Source organism: Eulemur rufifrons, chromosome 6, assembly GCF_041146395.1.
Source record: "Eulemur rufifrons isolate Redbay chromosome 6, OSU_ERuf_1, whole genome shotgun sequence".
Lineage (NCBI taxonomy): Eukaryota > Metazoa > Chordata > Mammalia > Primates > Lemuridae > Eulemur > Eulemur rufifrons.
The window spans coordinates 86671474-86692009 of NC_090988.1; the positions used below are offsets into that span (position 1 = coordinate 86671474).

The following is a 20536-nucleotide window of genomic DNA, read 5'->3' on the forward strand; positions in this document are numbered from 1 at the left end:
CTCTAGTCCCCACTGTTTTTAATGAAAGTTCCAAACAAATGTCCCTTTTGACCCTTACTGGAATCTAATATCTGTGGGTAAATTGGTAAGTTTGAGGAAGTCTGTTGGGTTTGTTTCTCCAGTATTCTTGCTTGAAGAAAATTTCCCTAGGCTAAAGTAAGCCAGAGATTTAAATTAAAAACATAATAATAATCATAGTAAGAGGTATGGTAGTTAATTTTCTTTTACCATATAATATCTATATGGAAGACTCTCTAATGAATGTTTAAATTCCCCTGTTTTTAGAGGTAATCTGATCTTTCGCCTTTCTAAAGGAAATTAAGCTGCCAAGAGCTTGGATTCATCACTGAAGTAGTTTCTAACATAGCCTATATGTCATGACGTCTGTGTCTCGGCTGGTACTGACTTTGCTTTTTGTGCTTTAGTTATCTAAGAGAAGGCCACATGTCAAGACCAAGAGGCCAGGTTTACAGCCACTTCTCCTTTTTCTTATCTCAGAGGAGGCATGGAGTGTATAGGTCTGCAGAAACCACTTCAGCTGAGAATTCTTGGGCAAAGCAAATTTCCTGACCATGTGTGAACACAGTGTTCCCCAGGATAGAATTCAACTCCAGAATATGTAGTAAAAGGGAAACACACACACACAAACATGCATGTACATGTACATGCTTATTTGGGATCACACACTTTTCTTTCTTCTTTCTTCTTCTTTCTTTCTTTCCTTCTTTCTTTCTCTGTTCTGACTCATTCAGCTCACCAGGACCGATTGCCAGTATGAACCTGAGATTGCTGATTTAAAGTCTTTAATGTAGTCTGTTTTTCTATCTGGCGTTGCACTTTTAAGATCAGTCAGTACATAAACATTACTTTAAAACCTGTAAAGAAGTACATTCAGCGGTAATTGCTGAATGAGAACAGGTCTAAAGAGCCATTATTTCTATTGAAATAATTTCCTTTGTCTTCCCCCAGTAGAGGACAGCACAGAGCAAAGGAGATGAGTTATCTTCATTTTTCTCTTACTTGCAGTCATCAGCAACCTAGGTTTTACCGAAATTTAAGAAGTTGTGTATGCTTATGGTTTCATTAATGGTGTTTCCCAAGAATCCTCTTACAGTAAGACAGTAGTTTATCTCTCTGTTTCAAATAATCTAGGCACAGAGAAATAAATTGATTTGCCCAGTTTTGTATGGTAAGGCTGCAGCTAAAGCAGGATTTGAATTTACACTATGGAATGCTCTTCTTGGTAAAAAGTCTACTGGTAAAATGTCTAATGGTCCACACAGACCATTACTCTGTGTGGTCCCAAAGTCCCACGCAACACCCATGGTAAAAGTTTCCTGATAATATTTTAAAGTAATTTTGTATAACAATGGTGAGTAACTGAAAGATATGTTTTTTTCACTTTATAATTTATGTTACTACATTTTCTAAAACACAGATTATATTTTACTAAAAAAATAAGTATCATTATGTAATGTTATGAGGTAGCTTAAATTATAATAAAATGAAACATTCACGGCGTGTTTCTAAGTTACCTGTTTCCAAAAAAAAAAAAAAACTGATTTTGTAGCTATTTAATTTTGAGTGTAGTTGGATAAAGATAAGAAGAAAAACAAATACGGTAAAAAGGTCACTCATATCTTTTAGGAGGATGATGTTATCTGTATTGTCCACCTAAGTGCCTTATATTTAATTGAATGTACCAGAACGCTTCCTATAAGGTAACTTTTCTAAAAGGCAAGAGAAAGGAGACAGTAGAGTATAGTATAAACCCATTGAAGCAGGAATACTAGGAAAAGATTCAGAATATTCTGTTCACAAAGACCACTTTTCTAACATTCTAGCTCCCATTACAAATCAGTTTAATTATTATTTATATCTTAGAAAATCATTATAGAATAGGTAACATAGGAGCATCACTCTTATTTGTTATACGAAAACAAAAAGTATGTTGGGGAAAGGACTGAGGCAAGATTCACAACCTAGAAGAAGTCATTAAGCAGCGAAGAGGTAAGTATTGATTTAACTTAACATGGTATCTATAGTCTGTTTTCATATTGTAAGGCAGGGAATTTACATAATCTATTAAAAGTCCTTTAGAGAGGACAGAGCAGACTGTGAGGCTAATTTCTAAATGTACTAAATGTTTTAGGAGTTAAATATGCTGAGCAGTTTAATCTGAATTAATTGTTTTCTTCTGAAAGACAGGTAGAAGTGAACTGTGTCTTGCCTTCAGCATCCCCTCTACACATACACAAATACCACCCACACAGAAAGTTGGAATTAGGCAGATACTCTAATACCTTCTAATAGCTAGTTGATCATACTAAGGATTAGAGATTATGATATATGGCTGTAACTAAAAGGCCTTATTAAAAAGAGATTATATTGGGATAATTTTTATTCCATTATAACTTTTTAGGGAGACAACGCTAATAATAAACATTTTACCATATGCTAGGCAGTGGTCCAGCTCTTTATATTTCATTGTCAACAACCTAATGAAGTTGGTATAATTATTAAATTCAGTTTGCAGCCAGGCCTGGCAGCACATGCCTGTAGACCCTGCCACTCAGGAGGCTGAGGTGGGAGGATTGCTTGAGCCCAGGAGTTCAAGTGCAACCTGGGCAATATAAGCAAGACCCCCATCTCTTAAAAAAATAAAATAAAATAAAATAAACCTCAGTTTACAGATGAAGAAACCAATACACAAAGAGGTAAAAATAACTTGTCCTGTTTTACAGAATTAAAAAGTAGTAGAAACAGGATTGGAACTCACATAGTCTAGCCCCAATCTGTGCCCATAACCACTATGCTATAATGCTAAAAGAACCACATGATCTTACCATTGATGCTATCTTTAGTTACCTGGCTCTTACAAAGTTTTGATGCCTTTCAGCCAATTTATTTGTGGTATTTATTATAACTAATCCTGTAGGATTCCACCAGGGATCTCTTTACCAATGTATGAGATTTAGAAGATAAGAATTCTTTTTAACAAGTAAGTATTAATAGTTACCCAACTCTAGATAGAAAGTGAAAAGTGTAATTCTAGGAACTGTTTAAACAGTTAATGTGAGAAGATAGGAGATCCTGAGAACTTATTTACGTTGAAAAACTGTTTAGCCACAGGATAAATGGTGCCTTTATCTGTCAAGAGACTTATACTTTGACAAGGTAGATTAAATATTTAGTTGTTTTCTAGAACACTCTTGTAGGATAGGTTAATATTAATAACCCAGTTTATGCAGGAGATACTGTAAACACAGAAAAGAATGTTAGTATCTCTAAGATCTCAAAGTAGTTCCAGAATCAGAAATACCCTCCTTGGAGTTGTATAATTACTTAGCTAGTATTGCCTTGCAGTCTCTACTTCTAAGAAAAAACAAACTACCAGGATTTGAATTATATGCTAAATGCTTTGCAAGCAAGTACAGAGCATTAAACTCAAAAAAGTGTTTCCATATTCACCTGGGACCTTGTTATCTAAAGCATTTCATTTAAATGATTTAGTTCCTTTAAAAAAAAATTCATACCTTTCAAGGTTAGTCTAAGCCATAACACCTCCTCATTTTTGTGTCAGCAAAAAATAATAGTCATGTGCATAGAAAATGACTTGCAATTTTCCAGTTGTCTTTCCATTTTCCCTTCTCCAACATTTCCCTGTGTTTCCTTAATGAGAACATCATCCCCATCTCTGCCAGGAAAACAAGTAATATTTTTCCACGTAGGCAACTTTTTTAGTTCCGCTTTGAACTGGAACAGACCCATATTGTAGTCCAAAGAGTAGAAACTTTAGTTCTTTCTGAAGCACTTCACTTCCTCCTTAAACAGCTGGAAGAAGTTATTTTAAAATTAGGCAATTTGACTGTTAGTGTAAGGCAGTTAATATTAACAGTTCTAATCCTAACTTGTAGTTTTTATTTGATCATTTTGATGCCTACTTCCAAGAAATACCCTAACATAAACCTCTGATTCTTCCTTTTATTCCTCCAGTTCTCCTTGATCCTCTGTGGTCCTCTCTCTCTGAGAGATGTTGGCCCCAATTTCCTGAGTTGGAGGGCAAGACATTCTTACAATGCACAAGGCTTGCACAAGGTGTCTGAAGTTGAGGTCGTGCAAGAAGACAAATTTTAGCTTTAGGTCTTGTGCACATAATATCTTATAAATTACTTACAAGGTATTTTTTGTGTGTGTTGCTGAAATTTAAAAAGGTAAAACCAATTAAATTTTTACAGTGGGAAGAGGGTGGGAGAGAAACAGAAGAGATACAAATGTTAGGGGAGGAAATCAACTTCAGATAACACAATTTCTCTGGGTTCTAGTGGTAAAAGTTTGTCCTTTGCTTTTGTGATGTTCAGTTTTACACAACCGACGTCAAGGTGAAAAAATGCTGTAATCAACATCATTGTCATCGTTATTTCCTCTCTGCTTTTAATAGTCTTACTTATTTAAATCCCAGTTAAGAATTTTCTCTGGGCCGGGCGCGGTGGCTCACGCCTGTAATCCTAGCTCTCTGGGAGGCCGAGGTGGGCGGATCGTTTGAGCTCAGGAGTTCGAGACCAGCCTGAGCAAGAGCGAGACCCCATCTCTACTAAAAATAGAAAGAAATTATATGGACAGCTAAAAATATATACAGAAAAAAATTAGCCGGGCATGGTGGTGCATGCCTGTAGTCCCAGCTACTCGGGAGGCTGAGACAGGAGGATCGCTTGAGCCCAGGAGTTTGAGGTTGCTGTGAGCTAGGCTGACGCCACGGCACTCACTCTAGCCTGGGCAACAGAGTGAGACTCTGTCTCAAAAAAAAAAAAAAAAAAAAAGAATTTTCTCTGAGAAGTGTGATGTTCTTCATAGTAAATTATAGTCAATTGGGTGTGCGGAGTTGTTTGTTGTCATTAGTGTTTTATTTTAATGCTCTTATACTTAGTTCCCCTGTACTTAACTGCACATACCAGATGGTGAAAGCAGAAGGGGAGGCAAATCAGCACCCTCTGTCTTCTTGTAGGAGAATCTGAAGAAAGTGACCACCATTGCTCATGGCTTCTTTCCCATCAGCCCTCCACGAGCACACACAAACACACACATGCATACCCCGTACCCTCTGTCGCTATCAGAATGTACTTCTCATTGCCTCTCAAACGCAATTGAGAATTCCTGTTCCTGTGGCTCTGCCCAGCACATTATTCTTCCTTGCCTAGAATGCTGCCTTCTCTACATTTTCTGCTAAAGAGGTGACAATGATGAGTGGAAAGCCCAGAAACTTTGTGATAAGATAGACCTGATTCAACTTACTGTTTGAATTTACTGTTTGACTTTAGGCAAGTTACTTACTTTCACTGAGAATTAGTTTCCTCATCTGTAAAATGAAGATTAATAATACTTCACAAAGTTTTTATGAGGGTCAAATGGAGGAAAAAAAATAGAATAGAAAGCACTCAACAAATATTGACTCCATTCTCTGTAGTTTCCCCTTTTGTAAGTCTGCCTGTTCTTCAAAATTCAAGTTCTGCCTCCTCAAAGCTTAGTCTCTGAAGCACTTACTTGGCACAGCATGCTACCTCAGTATTGTTTGTTGTCTTGTATTTACTTTCTCCCCAAGTTGCGTGTAAGTTGCTTGAGAGCTAAAGCTCTGTTGAAACAAAGACTCTTCAGTTTCTGACATAGCCTTGTTAAATATGGTAGCCTCAGATGTGCAGTGGTGTATAATTTGAAAATGGAAAGTGACTCCCTAAGCATGTGATTCATTAAGTTGGAAGAAGTTTTGATTCCATTACATTTTCTTGGCACAATAAGGGAAATAGCCTGAGAAGTACTTTCTTAACTTATGGAATCTAAAAGGTAGCCATCAAATCCAGAAAAAGACTTCTTGTACTTCCATTGATGCAGAGAGAGCTTGATTGAGTATATACATCTGAGACAACGTTCTCTAAACTTTTAGAGTATGTTTGAATGTCTGATAAAGGAGAGCAGTTACTTATACATTCTTAACCAAAGAATTGTCCTCTGATAGGAAAGTTATGTCCTTCCACTGAATATGTATCTTCAGTGACAATATCCATGGAACATAAGGGAAGATGAGGACACCTGTACAGCTAGCCAGATCAGCTAGAATTAACCATTGCCATCACAGGAGAGACCGATGTCATAGCCAGATCACTGCTGCATTAGACACAACAATCTAGTAACATATTCCCCTAGGCAGAAAATGACCATCAGGTGGAGCTGAATAGTGGGTTTTTGGGTTCATATTCACACAGAATCCCTAATAGGATCAAAACGCTTTAAAAATTGGCAAAATTGTAAGAGGTCAGTCTCACTATACATGTCAAAAACTATCAGAGTGCTAGGATTAAATTCAAGATTTGACATTTTATGCTTAGATAAATCTTTATCTACATGACAAGAACTTGTTTTCCAAAAGAAAAAGAGGCATCTTTGTTATATTGCAGTCTTAAATGTGGACTTTGCCATCTACCCCTCTTTGAATTCTTTGGCTTTTAATTTTTTATAATCCCTCACCTTTTGATATGTCTCATTTTAAGCTATGATGCAAGAACAGTATTTTTCTCTATAATTTATCTACCTCAGACTTATCCAGGTACTAATCTGTCATTTCTCACCTTTGAAAGGCAAATAAAAGGAAAACTTTTTGATGATAAAGAAATATTTTACAGCCATTATGAATGGAACACGGTTTTGAGGCCTGATCTTTGTTGTTACAGTTTTTTTTTTACCCTCCAAATCCTTGATTCTTATGACAGCCTAGTAGCTGAAACTTGAACTTCAGTGCAAAATCTTGAATCACAGTAATGATCTGGCTTTGGATGCTGCAGCTCACTGATTTTTGTGCGTTCTGATGGAGAAAAATTAGCATTGTCACATTTTTATTCTTGATATGTTGGGACCTTGCGCTATGGGCCTACACAGAAAGATGTTTCTAATGTGGTATATCTGTGTCTCTTGTCATTGAGGTAATTGTCATGAGAAAACCCTGGACAACAGCCACGATAAACAGAAATATTTTGACAACTCACAGTCACTGGAAGCTGCTGAAGAAGAACCCTCTGAGAGAGGAACAGAGGAGGACCCTGTACTCTCTGTTGAACATTCAGGGAGGGACTCAGATGCCCTTAGACTTGAAAGTAAGTTGATTTGACCTGAGCTGTGCTTCTGGGGAAAAATCAACTCTCAAGCTTTAAGCTTAGGCTTTCTCTACTTTCAGTAGTTTGTTTCCTTCTTTTAATAGTCACTCATTGGCCAGGCACAGTGGCTCATGCATGTAATCCTAGCACGTTGGGAGGCTCAGGGAGGAGGACCACTTGAGCCCAGGAGTTTGAGGTTGCAGCAAGCTATGATGATGCCACTGCACTCTCTCCTGGGTAACAGCGAGACCCTGTATCAAAAAAACCCAGTCACTCATTATGTTGTGGAGTCATGAGGGTGACCGTCAGGTGATAAGTGGTAAGGCAGAAGATAAGCTATAATGTGAAAGTGCTCTTCACACTTTGTTTTTACTCTACCTCAGTGTCATCTTTTGCTAGAAAAAAAAATTTGTTATGTACCAGTCTGTCTTTTCATTATCATTACTCTATTGAGTAAGTCATTGAAAAAAGGAAGATAAGTTGTATTTACACCAACCCAGTAAAATGGGAAGATTTGGAATAATGGGTGTACCTGCCAGGCCCTCTCCCAAGATTCCATTTTGTGGCCACATTTTGGGCTATGCTGTACCCAACATTTCTTGCTAAGATTATCAGTCAATTCAAAATTGACTGAATTTAATGACTTGTTTTTAGTGTTCATCCTACTTGACCACTTTACTGCATTTGGAACTATGCATGTAATGCACAGCTCCCCACTTCTTGAAACTCTCATCTTTCCTCTTGGCTTCTGGAATGTCACTTGCTCTTGGCTTTCTCCTATCCTCAGGCCATCTTTTAAAGTTTCTTTAACTTATGCTTTATTCTGCCCTTTATTTGTTGGGTTACTCAGGATCATAACTGTGGTCTTCTTTTCTCATCCCTCTCTGTGTTATCTCTTGGGGATTCAGATACCTTTGACTACACCAATGACTCCAAATCCATATCTTCAGCTAAAGCATTCTCTACAACTCCAGATCTTATTTCCACTTTGTTTAGTGTAGTCTTGATCTGGATATGACACAGGCACTTGAAATTTAACATATCCAAAACTGAACTTTTCATTTTCGCCCTATTTCCTGAAATGCTTCAAATTCCTATATTCGTGATCTATGTTAATGGCATCACAACTCACCCAGGCACCACTATAGCAAGTCAATCTCTAAAACCTGTTAAATCTATCATCTCTTTATTCCCTCTGCCACTGACTGAATTCAGACTTTCTTCATTTCTTCCTGCACTATTGCAGTAGCCTCTTAATTTGGTTCCCTAAATCTAGTCTTTTGCTTTAAATGATGTGTCTGTGTGGGTGGAGAGAGAGAGAGAAAGAGGTGAGAGAAATCATACATGTAATTGATACAGAGTTTAAAAAGCAGAAGTAACCACTGTTGCCAGTTGTCCAAAGATTTATTTCTAAAATGTGGATCTGATCAGGTAAGTTGCCTGGTTTAAAATTTTCAGTGTCCCTCTATTCCCTGTAGGAAGAGTCCAGATCTCTTAGTGTGGGATATGAGGCAATTTGGCTCCCTTCCCTCTCCAGCTGTACCGACTACTAGTACTCTAGATAGCAGCAAATACAAACCTTTCACTGATCCCTTCTCATGCCATGCTGTTTTGAGCCTCCATGTCTTTTGCACAGGCCAGGAATGGCCCCTAAATACTCTGCTTTATGTGGGCAGCTCCTATACATCTCCAAGATCCAGCTCAAATGTCACCTCGCAGAGGTTTCTAAGTATTTTGGTGCCACATCTACTGTCTTGTTCCTGCTTTTTGTCAAGGCACATTTCATACACTATTAATTGCTTGTATATGATATCTCCCATCAGACTATGAGCTTTTTATATACTGTGCCCTATGTAACTTTTTATTTTTTGTATAAATATTTGTTAATGAAATATGGCATTTGCCTTCCTATATAGGTGAGAGTAACATATTTAGCTATTATAGACTTTTGTCTTTCCTTCTAAAAGGTATTATATACAAAAATTATATCTAAGAGAAGCTAGCTAGACCTCAACATGGAAATTGTGACTTTCACCTTTGCAGCTTTAGAAAATCAGTTTCATCTGTCCAGGCACAGTGGCTCCTGACTGTAATCCCAGCTACTCAGGAGGCTGAGCAGGAGGATCGCTTGAGGCTAGGAGTTTGAGACCAACCTGGGCAACACAACAAGACCCCATCTCTAAAAAATTTTTTTTTAAATTAGCCAGTTGTGGTGGTATGCACCTATGGTCCCAGTTTTTTGAGAGGCTGAGGCCGGAGGATCACTTGAGCCCAGGAGTTCAAGGTTGCAGTGAGCTCTGTTCACACCACGGTGCTCCAGCTTGAGTGACAGAATGAGACCCCCTCTCAAAAGAAAAAAAAAAAAAAGGAGAATTAATTTCATCAGCTCTAACAGAAATGATTGGTCTTTAAGGAAACTAATTCCCATTCCCCAATTCAAAAGAGATTAAGTCTTAAACTAAATGGCCAGTTCATTTGCAAGGGGGACTGCACTCCTCTCTGGTGCCTGCAGCCTCCTATCTCTTTGTAACATCAAGGTACTCACACACTAAATGAACATCACGAGGTTCCTCGGTGAACTCAGAATGAACAGAAATGAAACAGTAATGTTAAGGGATATTTTATTGCATTTATAGAAACAGTTTCTGTTCCAAACAGTACAACTCTGTAGCGACTACGATGTATGAACTCCCAAATTAGTCTTTTTTCCCTAGGCTCATTTCAGAACTCAATTAAACAATAATAACAATAATAATAGAAAGCAGGAGAAACCAGCAGGTTGGTTTAGAAAACCTAAAAGGAACTTACTTAAAAAGACAGCAGAACATTTGGTAGTCACTTGTTAACAAATGGATGAACCCTATAGTTTTTTCAAGAAAGAATAACACTTGGCCGGGCGCGGTGGCTCACGCCTGTAATCCTAGCACTCTGGGAGGCCGAGGCGGGTGGATCGCTCAAGGTCAGGAGTTCGAGACCAGCCTGAGCAAGAGCGAGACCCCATCTCTACTAAAAATAGAAAGACATTATATGGACAACCAAAAATATATATATAGAAAAAAATTAGCCGGGCATAGTGGCGCATGCCTGTAGTCCCAGCTACTCGGGAGGCTGAGGCAGGAGGATCGCTTGAGCCCAGGAGTTTGAGGTTGCTGTGAGCTAGGCTGACGCCACGGCACTCATTCTAGCCTGGGCAACAAAGTGAGACTCTGTCTCAAAAAAAAAAAAAAGAATAACACTTAGAGATTTCCAGTAGGACCTTAGCCTGACAACAGAATAGAATAGAATAGAATAAAAAGTGTGATATAATAGAAAGTGTGATGGGAGGTAGAGATGCCACCAGAGCTGAGGGTGACACTGCTGACCTTCTGTGAATATGGCTCAAAGCTTAGGTTCTTTTTAGCTCTGGTAATAAGCCTTGTTTCTCATCCCATGTCTCTTAAGAGACTAATGCTATGCATTTCTAAGATGGATTGCTCACTGTGGCTATAGATCAGTATGAATATGAAAGTCCTAACAGTGGCCTTATTACGTTCATATATCACTTAACAATGTGGATACATTCTGAGAAATGGGGTCATTAGATGATTTCATCATTGTGCAAACATCATAGAGTATACTTACATAAACCTAGATGGTATAGCCTACTACACACTTAGGCTACATGATATAGCCTATTGCTGCCAGGCTAAAAATCCTATATAGCATGTTACTATACTGAATACTATAGACTAGCAGTCCCCAACCTTTTTGGCACCAGGTCCTGGTTCTATGGAAGACAGTTTTTCCATGGATGGGGTGGGAGGGCAGGAAGGGCAATGGAGCTCTGCAGCCTGGTCCCTAACAGGCCACGGACCAGTACTGGTGTGCAGACCCGGGGTTGGGGACCGCAGCTACAGGCAGTTATAACACAAGGGTATTTGTGTATCTAAACATAGAAAAGATATAGTAAAAAATACAGTATTATAATTTATGGGACCACTGTTGTATATGCATGTTATCATTAACCAAAAGTTTGTTATGTGGCACAACTGTAATACCATGTACTAAATCCTTGAACAAGCCAGAATCACTAATTGAAAATTACTGCACCAGAGGAACAAACTGGCATTTTGTGAGCTATCAACCCAGAGCTCTCAGGTTGTCCAGTAGGTACCTGTTACAAAAGGGGGCATTTTGTTATTTGTTTTTGTACCGTGTCTACTTCCATAAAAGACTAGAGATGACTTTCATGGAACACACAGTGTAAGATGCAGCCATTAAAAATAAACAGGAAAAGTTAAGCACTAAAGAAAGCATTCTATTAAGAAACTCAGCTAAGTTTTCTCTGAGTTTCCTTGTTATCCAAGCATACAGGGGAACGTAGAGGGTTGTGTAGCCTTCATTGGATAATAAAGGAAACATAATGAGTTCCCAGGAGAGAGACTTTTTACTAGGCCATTGTGCTGACTTGAGCAACATAAATAATATCTTGGTAACCATTTTAGGAAGAAATTGATATATTGCTATTTCTTGTATCAGCCATTAGTGAAAATGGGAGCCTTCATGTGGAATTAGGATGGTTTTCCATTAAATAAATCATTGTTCAGTTAAGGCAATTAAGCCAACTGTATGGTTTGGACATGCAACTATGATATTTCATGATATTTGAGTAAAGCCTAAAGAATCCCACATATTAAATAACATACCATAATAAACTTCATCCTTTCCATCTATGTCTTATATGTAGAACAAGTAGATCTTCTTTCAAAAAATAATACATAGCGTAACTGTCTTCGTGCTCATTACTAATCTGTGCTGCCTGTCATCTAGCTGCTGCCATTGTTCTCAGTCAGGCTTTTAGCAAAAGCAAGATGACAAAGGTGATATTTTATTATAAATTTTGAAGATACTGAATGGTATTTTTGTGATGTTGGGCTATAGAAGCACCTCAAAGCAAAGCCAAAACGTTTCTTTGAAAGTAGGGTTGTAGTCACTGAAGTACTTGTATGAGTACTGTGTAACTTTTAATAACATGCCGGCTCTTGAATTTTAGGTACAGTGGTTGAGGAGAGCAATGGTTCTGATGAGATGGAGAATTCAGATGAAACAAAGATGTCAGAAGAGATACTGGCTTTGGTGGATGAATTTCAACAAGCCTGGCCTTTGGAAGGCTTTGGGGGTGCACTAGAGATGAAAGGGCGACGTCTAGACTTGCAGGGGATAAGAGTGCTAAAGAAAGGTCCCCAGGATGGAGTGGCCAGAAGTTCTTGCTACGGAGACTGCAAAAGTGAAGATGATGAAGCAACAGAATGGGTGAGAGTTTACCAGCTTAATTCTCATGAAATTGTAGCCCAGGTCTTTTGGGGACTCCTGGTTTGCAAACTGTGAAGTTTCTATTGGGTATGTAGCACTACTTTACTCCCCACTTTAGCACAGCCTTCATATTGGAATTGTATTACAGGAACCATTTCATGTCACTTATGCATTGCTAGCTCTTCTGGGAGATGGAAGGAAATGGGATGGGTGCGAAGCCACAGTCAAAGTCTACAGACTTGGAACTGTCCAATTCAGACATCTTTCTTTTCAGTTTCTTCTATATACTCTTCAAAGCTAGATTATTTTGTTTGTTTCACCAACCATTTTTCATTTAGACCTTTAAAAATTAAAAGTGAAGGAGATAACTTAACCCTAGCACTGGACTGGATTATTCTTAAAGCCACTGATACTCACAGTCATTGACAGATTTAATAATTGGTCTCATTTATCCCTAACATGTTTCTGTTTTCCAGATCACGTTCCAGGTCAAACGTGTAAAGAAACCCAAAGGAGATCCTAAGAAAACTCCTGGGAAAAAGGCAGAATCAAATCAGGCAGAAAGTGGACATCATCACCAAGCAAACCTGGAGATCACTGGCCCAAAAGTGGCATCTCCTGGGCCACAAGGTAAATTTGAGTGTTTACTGTGCCAGTTTCTTCTTTTAGATTTCACTGATTCACAGACCATGTATTTGTGACTTGAAATAGTTCAGATGAGAAGATAAAAGGCATAGTGAACAAAAAACCAGTCATTGATATAAAAAGTTTATTTTGACATTTGCTTGACTTTTCTTTTAAACCATCGACTATTTGGCTTATATTCTTATCACCTTAAGCTTAAATATCCTATTTATTCTTAACTAGGCAGTCCAGTGTAATATATAAAAGTGTGGGTTGAGATATATCCCTGGGTTCTAACACTAGTTCTGCCATTTATCTCCCTGTGCCTCATTCTCCTTATCTGTAAAATCGGGATCATAATCACATCTACTTTATAGGAAGTCATGGGGATTATGTGACTTATGTATGTAAAGTGCTTTAAATGTACTGGGTACATAGGGCTCAATAAATTTTAACTATCTAGTAATGTTTTGTGTGTGTCAGATATTCCCTTAAATATTGTATGAATGCTGTTTAATTGTTCCCCAGAAAAAAACATGCATATGTCAAAGTTTGGCATGTACTTTCAGGAGTTCATACTTGTCCTGAATTCCATCTCTGGGCTCCAGGTTAGAGGCCATTGCCATGCATCCAGTTGACTTTCTTTCCAGCAATTAAACAGTGGTGATAGAATTTCTTTCAAAAAGATGTATCTCCTTTTTTAAATGTATTTTTACTATCTTAGACTAAAAATTTAAAGTAACTTCATTAAAATGTGTTTAATTTTATTTGTTATGAGTTTAAAATGTGTTTAAAATTAATTTGGTATGAGTACTTAGCCAAAGCTAAAAGCAAAGGGCACATGTTAAAATGTAAAGAATGGGGTTAGCTTGACTAAATCCAAGAATGAATTGTGACTTGTGAAAAAGTTAAGGACACCAAGGAGGACATTTTGTCATGGCTGAAGTTAAAAGCTTGAATTAGCTCTACTGTTTAAGGAAGCTAGCATGTGTTAAATTACAAAAGGAAGGCAGTAGTTTCTCTATTAGGTTTGTCTTCTGTATCAGTGAAAAAGATGCCCAAACTATAAAACATCATGGAAATGAAAATTCCAATAGATCAAACATTACACATTATAAGTCATAAAGGAAGAAAATCTATGAATATTTACTAGATTTATGGAGAAGGATTTTCTAAGGCAGAGAGAGAGAAAGAAAATAATAATTCTGGCACCAAAAAGCACCACAAAATAAAAAGACAAAGTACTGAAACAAAGTATTTTTTGCTGAATATTTGTATATATTTACAGAATATATGATAAAGGGTATCAGTATCATTTAAAGAACACCTACAAATCAATATGAAAAATACTTTATTTCATAGGCATTCACCAAATACACACACACATATACACACACAAATGGCCACTAAACATGAGAAAATGTTCAGCCTCACTAGCAAGATCGATAGACCACTAGCTAGATTAAATAGAAGAGAAAGGACCCAAATAAACTCAATGAGAAGTGAAAAAGTAGACATTACAACTGTTTCCACAGAAATACAAAATATTATCCATGAATACTACAAAAAATCTCTACACAAACAAGAAAACATAGAAGAAATGGATAAATTGCTAAAAAACATACAACTTCCCAAGCCTGAATCAGAAAGAAATAGAAATCCTGAATAGACCAATAATGAGCAGTGAGATGGAAGCAATAATAAAAAATCTATCAACAAAAAAAATGCCCAGACCAGGTGGGTTCACAGCCAAATTCTATTAGACCTACAAAGAAGAACTGGTACCTATCCTACAGAAATTATTCCATAACATCAAGAAGGAGGGAATCCTCCCTAACTCATTCTATGAAGCCAGTATCACCATTATACTAAAGCCAGGAAAGGACACAACAAAAAAAGAAAACTACAGACCAATATCTCTTATGAACATAGATACAAAAATTGTCAACAAAATACTAGCAAACAATGCAACAGCACTCAAAAAGATAATTTACCATGATCAAATAGGTTTCATCCTGGGATGCAAGGCTGCTTTAACATACACAAGTCAAGAAATGTGATCCACCACATAAACAGAAGCAAAAACAAAGACCACATGATCATCTCAATAGATGCAGAAAAAGCATTCAGTAAAATCCAGCACTCTTTCTTGATAAAAACCCTCAACAAACCAGGCATAGAAGGAACATACCTCAAAATTATAAAAGGCATATATGACAAACCCACAACCAACATCATACTGATAGGGGGAAAGTTGAAAGCATTCCCCCTAAGAACTGGAACAAGACAGGGGTGCCCACTATCACCACTTCTATTCAACATAGTACTGGAAGTCCTAGCCAGAGCAATCAGGCAAGAGAAAGAAATATCCAAATTGGGAAAGAAGAGGTCAAACTATCCCTGTTTGCTGATGATACAAACTTGTACTGAGAAAATCCTAAATACTCTGCCAGAAGACTCCTAGAATTGATAAGTAAATTTAAAGTCTCAGGTTACAAAATCAATACACACAAATCAATAGCATTTCTGTATTCTAATCCCAGTCAAGCAAAGAGGCAAATCAAGGACTAAATACCATCTACAGTATCTACAAAGAAAATAAAATACCTGGGAATATACTTAACCATGGAGGTGAAAGATCTCTACAAGGAGAACTACAAAACACTGATGAAAGAAATCACAGATGATACAAACAAATTGGAAAACATCCTATGCTCATGGATTGATGGAATCAACGTTGTTAAAATGTCCATATGGCCCAAAGTGATTTATACATTCAGCACAATATCCATCAGAATACCAACATCATATTTCGCAGATGTAGAAAAAATAATTCTCAGTTTCATTTGAAACCAAAAAAGAGCCTGAATAACAAAAGCATCTTAACCAAAAAGAACAAATCTGAAGGCATCCCATTACCTGACTTCAAATTATACTGTAAGGCATTATTAACCAAAACAGCATGGTACTGGTATAAAAGCAGCGACATAGACCAATGGAACAAAATAGAGAACCCAGAAAAAAACTATCTACTTATAACCAACTGATCTTTGACAAAGCAGACAACAGCATACACTGGAGAAAGGAAGCCCTATTCAATAAATTTGCTGGGCAAACTAGATAGCCACATCCAGAAGAATGAAACAGGACCCCTATCTCTCACCATATACAAAAATTAATTCAAGATGGATAAAAGACTTAAATGTAAGGCATGAAACCATAAGAATGCTAGAAGAAAATGTTGGAAAAACTCTTCTGGATATCTGCCTAGGCAAAGAATTTATGACTAAGACCCCAAAAGCAAATACCGCAATAACAAAAATAAATAAATGGGACTTAATTCAATTTAAAAGCTTCTGCACAGCAAAGGAAATAATCAGAGTAAATAGACAACCCTCAGAATGGGAGAAAATATTCACAAACTGTACATCCAGCAAACAGCTAATATCCAGAATCTACAAAGAACTCATATCAGCAAGAAAAAACAAATAACCCAGTTAAAACGTAAAGACATGAACAGAAGTTTTTCAAAAGAAAATAGCTCCAGCCATGGTGGCTCATACCTGTAATCCCAGCAGTTTTGGAGGCCAAGGCAGGAGATCTCTTGAGCCCAGGAGTTCAAGACCAGCCCAGGCAATATAGCAAGACTTCATCTCTACAAAAAAAAAAAAAAAAAGTTATTCTTAATTAGGCATTATGGCACGTCTCTGTAGTCCCAGTTACTTAGGAGGCCAAAGCAAAAGGATTGCTTGAGCCCAGGAGTTGGTGGTTGCAGTGAGTTATGATTGCACCATAGCACTCTAGTCTGGGCAACAGAGCAAGACGTCATCTCCAAAAAAAGAGGGAGGGAGGGAGGGAAAGAAAATAGACAAATGGCCAAGAAACATATGAAAAAGTGTTCAACATCGCTAATCACCCAGGGAAATGCAAATTAAAACCACAATGAGATACCACCTTACCCCTGTCAGAATGGCTATTACTAAAAGTCAGAAAATAATAGGTGCTGGCATGGTTGTAGAGAAAAAGGAACGCTTATGTACTGTTGGTGGGACTGCAAGTTAGTACAGCCTCTATGGGAAACAGTGTGGAGATTCTTCAAAGAACTAAAATTCGACCTACCATTTGATCTAGCAATCCCATTACTGGGTATCTACCCATAGGAAGATAAGTCATTTTATTAAAAAAGATAGCTACCTGTACTCAAATGTTTATCTTAGCACAGTATACAATTGCAAAGATGTGGAATCAACTAAGTGCCCATCAATTCATGAGTGGATAAAGAAAACACATGGAGTACTACTCAGCCATCAAAAGGAATGAAGTAATGTCTTTTGCAGCAACTTGGGTGGAACTGGAGATCATTATCCTAAATGAAGTATCTCAGGAATGGAAAAACAAACACCTTATATACTGCCTAATAATTGAGATCTAAACGATGAGCATACACAAGCACATATAAAGGACGTTGGAAACAAAGAAGGCAGGGAGGAGGGGATAAGGGGTCAAAACTTATCTATCAGGTACAGTGAACACTATTCAGAGCACACTAAAAGCTCTGACTTAAGCATTCTAGAAGGTATCCAGGTAGCAAAAACATTTGTACCCCCACCAATATTTTGAAATAAAAAAAATTTAAAAATATACCAGTAATTCTACTTCTTGTAATTTCCCCTAAGTAAATCATCTTACAGGTGCCAAAGATGTAAGCACAAAAATGTTGATCATGGGATTGCTTATCAGAGTGAAAATTTGTAAACAACCTAAATGTTTTAATTACATAAATAAATTACAGCATGTCTGTGTTGTGTACTATGCAGCCAAGAAATCTGTAATATAGTAAGTGAATAAAAGCAGTTTATGAAGTAGCATATATAGGAAAGACTTCAACTTTTATAAAATGATAAATATGCTGTATTCCATCAACTACATTTTTTTTTTTACATTTCAGTATCTCTGAAATTGAGATACATCTTACAACTGGTAGTATCTTATATAAGTGGCACTTTTCTTCTGTCTTAAGTCGTGTAAAATAATGTACAGCTTACAGCTGATAGCATTTTAGATTTGATGAAATAAACGTGCACATAGAAACAAATCTAGAAAGAAATATACCAAAATATTATAAGTGGTTATCCCTGGGGGCTGATAGAGCTATAGATGAATTTTATCTTCTTCTATATGGCTTTTCCATTTTCTAACTATTTTATAATAAGCCTATATCATAAAGGTGAAATTTGTTATAAAAGTGAAAATTCAAGCAGGATGTGCTTGTTATAACAAGTGAAAATTTGTTATAAAAGTGAAATTTCAAGCTGGATATGATTGGGATGATATGAGAGCACTTAAGCAGTTTTAAATGGATTCAAGTTGACGGACCCAGGTAGGACATTGAATATATTTGCAAATGAGATCTTGGAACCACTTACTGGCACTAAAGTGAAACGTTCTAAAGCATGGAGGAGATGCAAAAATACTAGAGAGGTTCAATATCCCAGTTTTCAAAAACAGGCATTCTATCCCCTATCCCCTTCATGATAAATCCTGACAAAGTTCTAAAGCAAATTATTAGATCATTTGTGAGCCCATGGAGAAAAAGTGGGGATCATTAAGAGCCATCATAGATTTACTAAGAAATAATAACAGGGCCAGGTAGGTGGCTCACGCCTGTAATCCTAACACACTCTGGGAGGCTGAGGTGGGAGGATTGCTTGAGTTCAGGAGTTTGAGACCAGCTTGAGCCAGAGTGAGACCCCATCTCTACTAAAAATAGAAAAATTAGCCAGGCATGGCTCATGCCTGTAGTCCGAGCTACTCAAGAGGTTGAGGCAGGATTACCTGAGCCCAGGAGTTTAAGGTTGCAGTGAGCTATGATGACACCACTGCACTCTACCCAGGGTGAGAGTTAGACTCTATCTCAAAAAAAAGAAAGAAAGAAAGAAATAGTAACAATGCTTAACTAATTTCATTTCTTTTTTTGGTTAGGGCTGCTAGACTGGAAGACCAGGAAGGTGCCATAGATATAATCTAACTGGATTTCAGCAAGGCATTTAACAGAGCCTCTTACGATATCGTTTTGAACAAGATGGAGAGATGTGGGCTCGAAGCTTTCCCATTGCCTACAGGATAAAGTCCAATCTTCCTAGTGTGGCGTACAAAACCCTTTACAACTCAGCCTCTCTCTACCCTTCAGCACCATTGTCTGAACCAACCATGCTCTTATTTTACCTCCATGCCTTTGCACAGGCTGTTATACCTGCGTGGAATGCTCTTATGCCACCTCTACAGTGCTAAAATGTCACTCATCCTTAAACTTAAAAACCAAGTGCCATCTCTTTCTTGGGACCTTCAGGCAGAATTAGTTGCTCTTTCCTCTGTGCAATTGTTCTATACCTTCCTCATGTATCCTATTGTATTATAATGATTTCTTTATGTTTGCCTTCTTCTCTAGACTGTGAGCCCTAGAACAGACCACCTTATTATTCTTGTCTGTATCCCTAGTGTCTTACACAGTTCCCAGCCCCTTATGATAGGTGTTCAACAAATATTTTTCAAATGAATTTCTTAAATATAAAAGAAAAAAAGCTTTTCTTGTGAAAGTTATGGTTTATTTATTAATTTAAGCAGTTATCAATTTAAACTTAATAATTATATTATTAATTTATTTGAAACTCTTTTGAACTATTCTTTTCTATTTTATTAAAATCTCAATCTAAACCCCTGCCTGTACCTCAAACAGGTTTCTGTTATTGGTAAATTCCTACAGTATTAAAAGTGCTGTACAGAACTAAAGTTCTTCCTGCCCATTCCATTATACCCTCAGAAGAATCCTTCCCAGACAAGGCAGTTCTGCTTTCTTGGGGACTTGGTCTAAGTAAAAGGCCTAGACCCAAAAGGTAGTCCCCGTGAAGGATATCAGTAAACAGAGCTTTAAAAGCCCTATATAACTTTATATAGTGTATTGATTGGGAAATGCTTGTTAGAGTCAAAGACACCTAGATCTGAGTCCCAGCTCAGCCATCTGCTAACCTGGTGACCTTGGGCAAGTCACTTAATCTCTCTGAGCCCCCCTTTTCTCATCTGAGAAATGAAGGTTAAAATCTACCTCATGAGGCCGGGCGCGGTGGCTCCTACCTGTAATCCTAGCACTTTGGGAGGCTGAGATGGGAGGATTTCTTGAGGCCAGAAATTCAAGACTAGCCTGAGCAAGAGTGAGACCCCCATCTGTACAAAAAATGAAAAAAAAAATTAGCCAATCTGGTGGCACGTGCTTGTAGTCCCAGCTACTCGGGAACCTGAGGCAGGAGAATTGCTTAAGCTCAGGAGTTTGAGGTTGTAGTGAGCTGTGATGACACCACTGCACTGTAGCCCTGGCTACAGAGTGAGGCCCTGTCTCAAAAAAAAAAAAAGTCTACCTCGTAAGGTTAAGGATGTAAAGCACTTAGCACAGGACCTGAACACATAGTAAGTGCTCTTAAAAT

General features: G+C 37.6%; 1 protein-coding gene across 6 annotated transcripts in view; it reads left to right on the forward strand.

Moving 5' to 3' along the window:
• TTC17 (tetratricopeptide repeat domain 17) overlaps window positions 1–20536 on the forward strand; it is a 117225-nt gene that overhangs the window by 59292 nt on the left and 37397 nt on the right. For 3 of the 6 annotated variants that reach the window (XM_069469846.1, XM_069469848.1, XM_069469847.1), the window contains 2 exons: window positions 12175–12434; window positions 12911–13064. In XM_069469846.1, coding sequence (XP_069325947.1) covers window positions 12175–12434; window positions 12911–13064 — 414 coding nt within the window. Of the gene's footprint in view, window positions 1–6971; window positions 7143–12174; window positions 12435–12910; window positions 13065–19040; window positions 19616–20536 lie in introns of those variants that run through there. The other 3 variants (XM_069469845.1, XM_069469850.1, XM_069469851.1) reach the window with 2 other exon arrangements.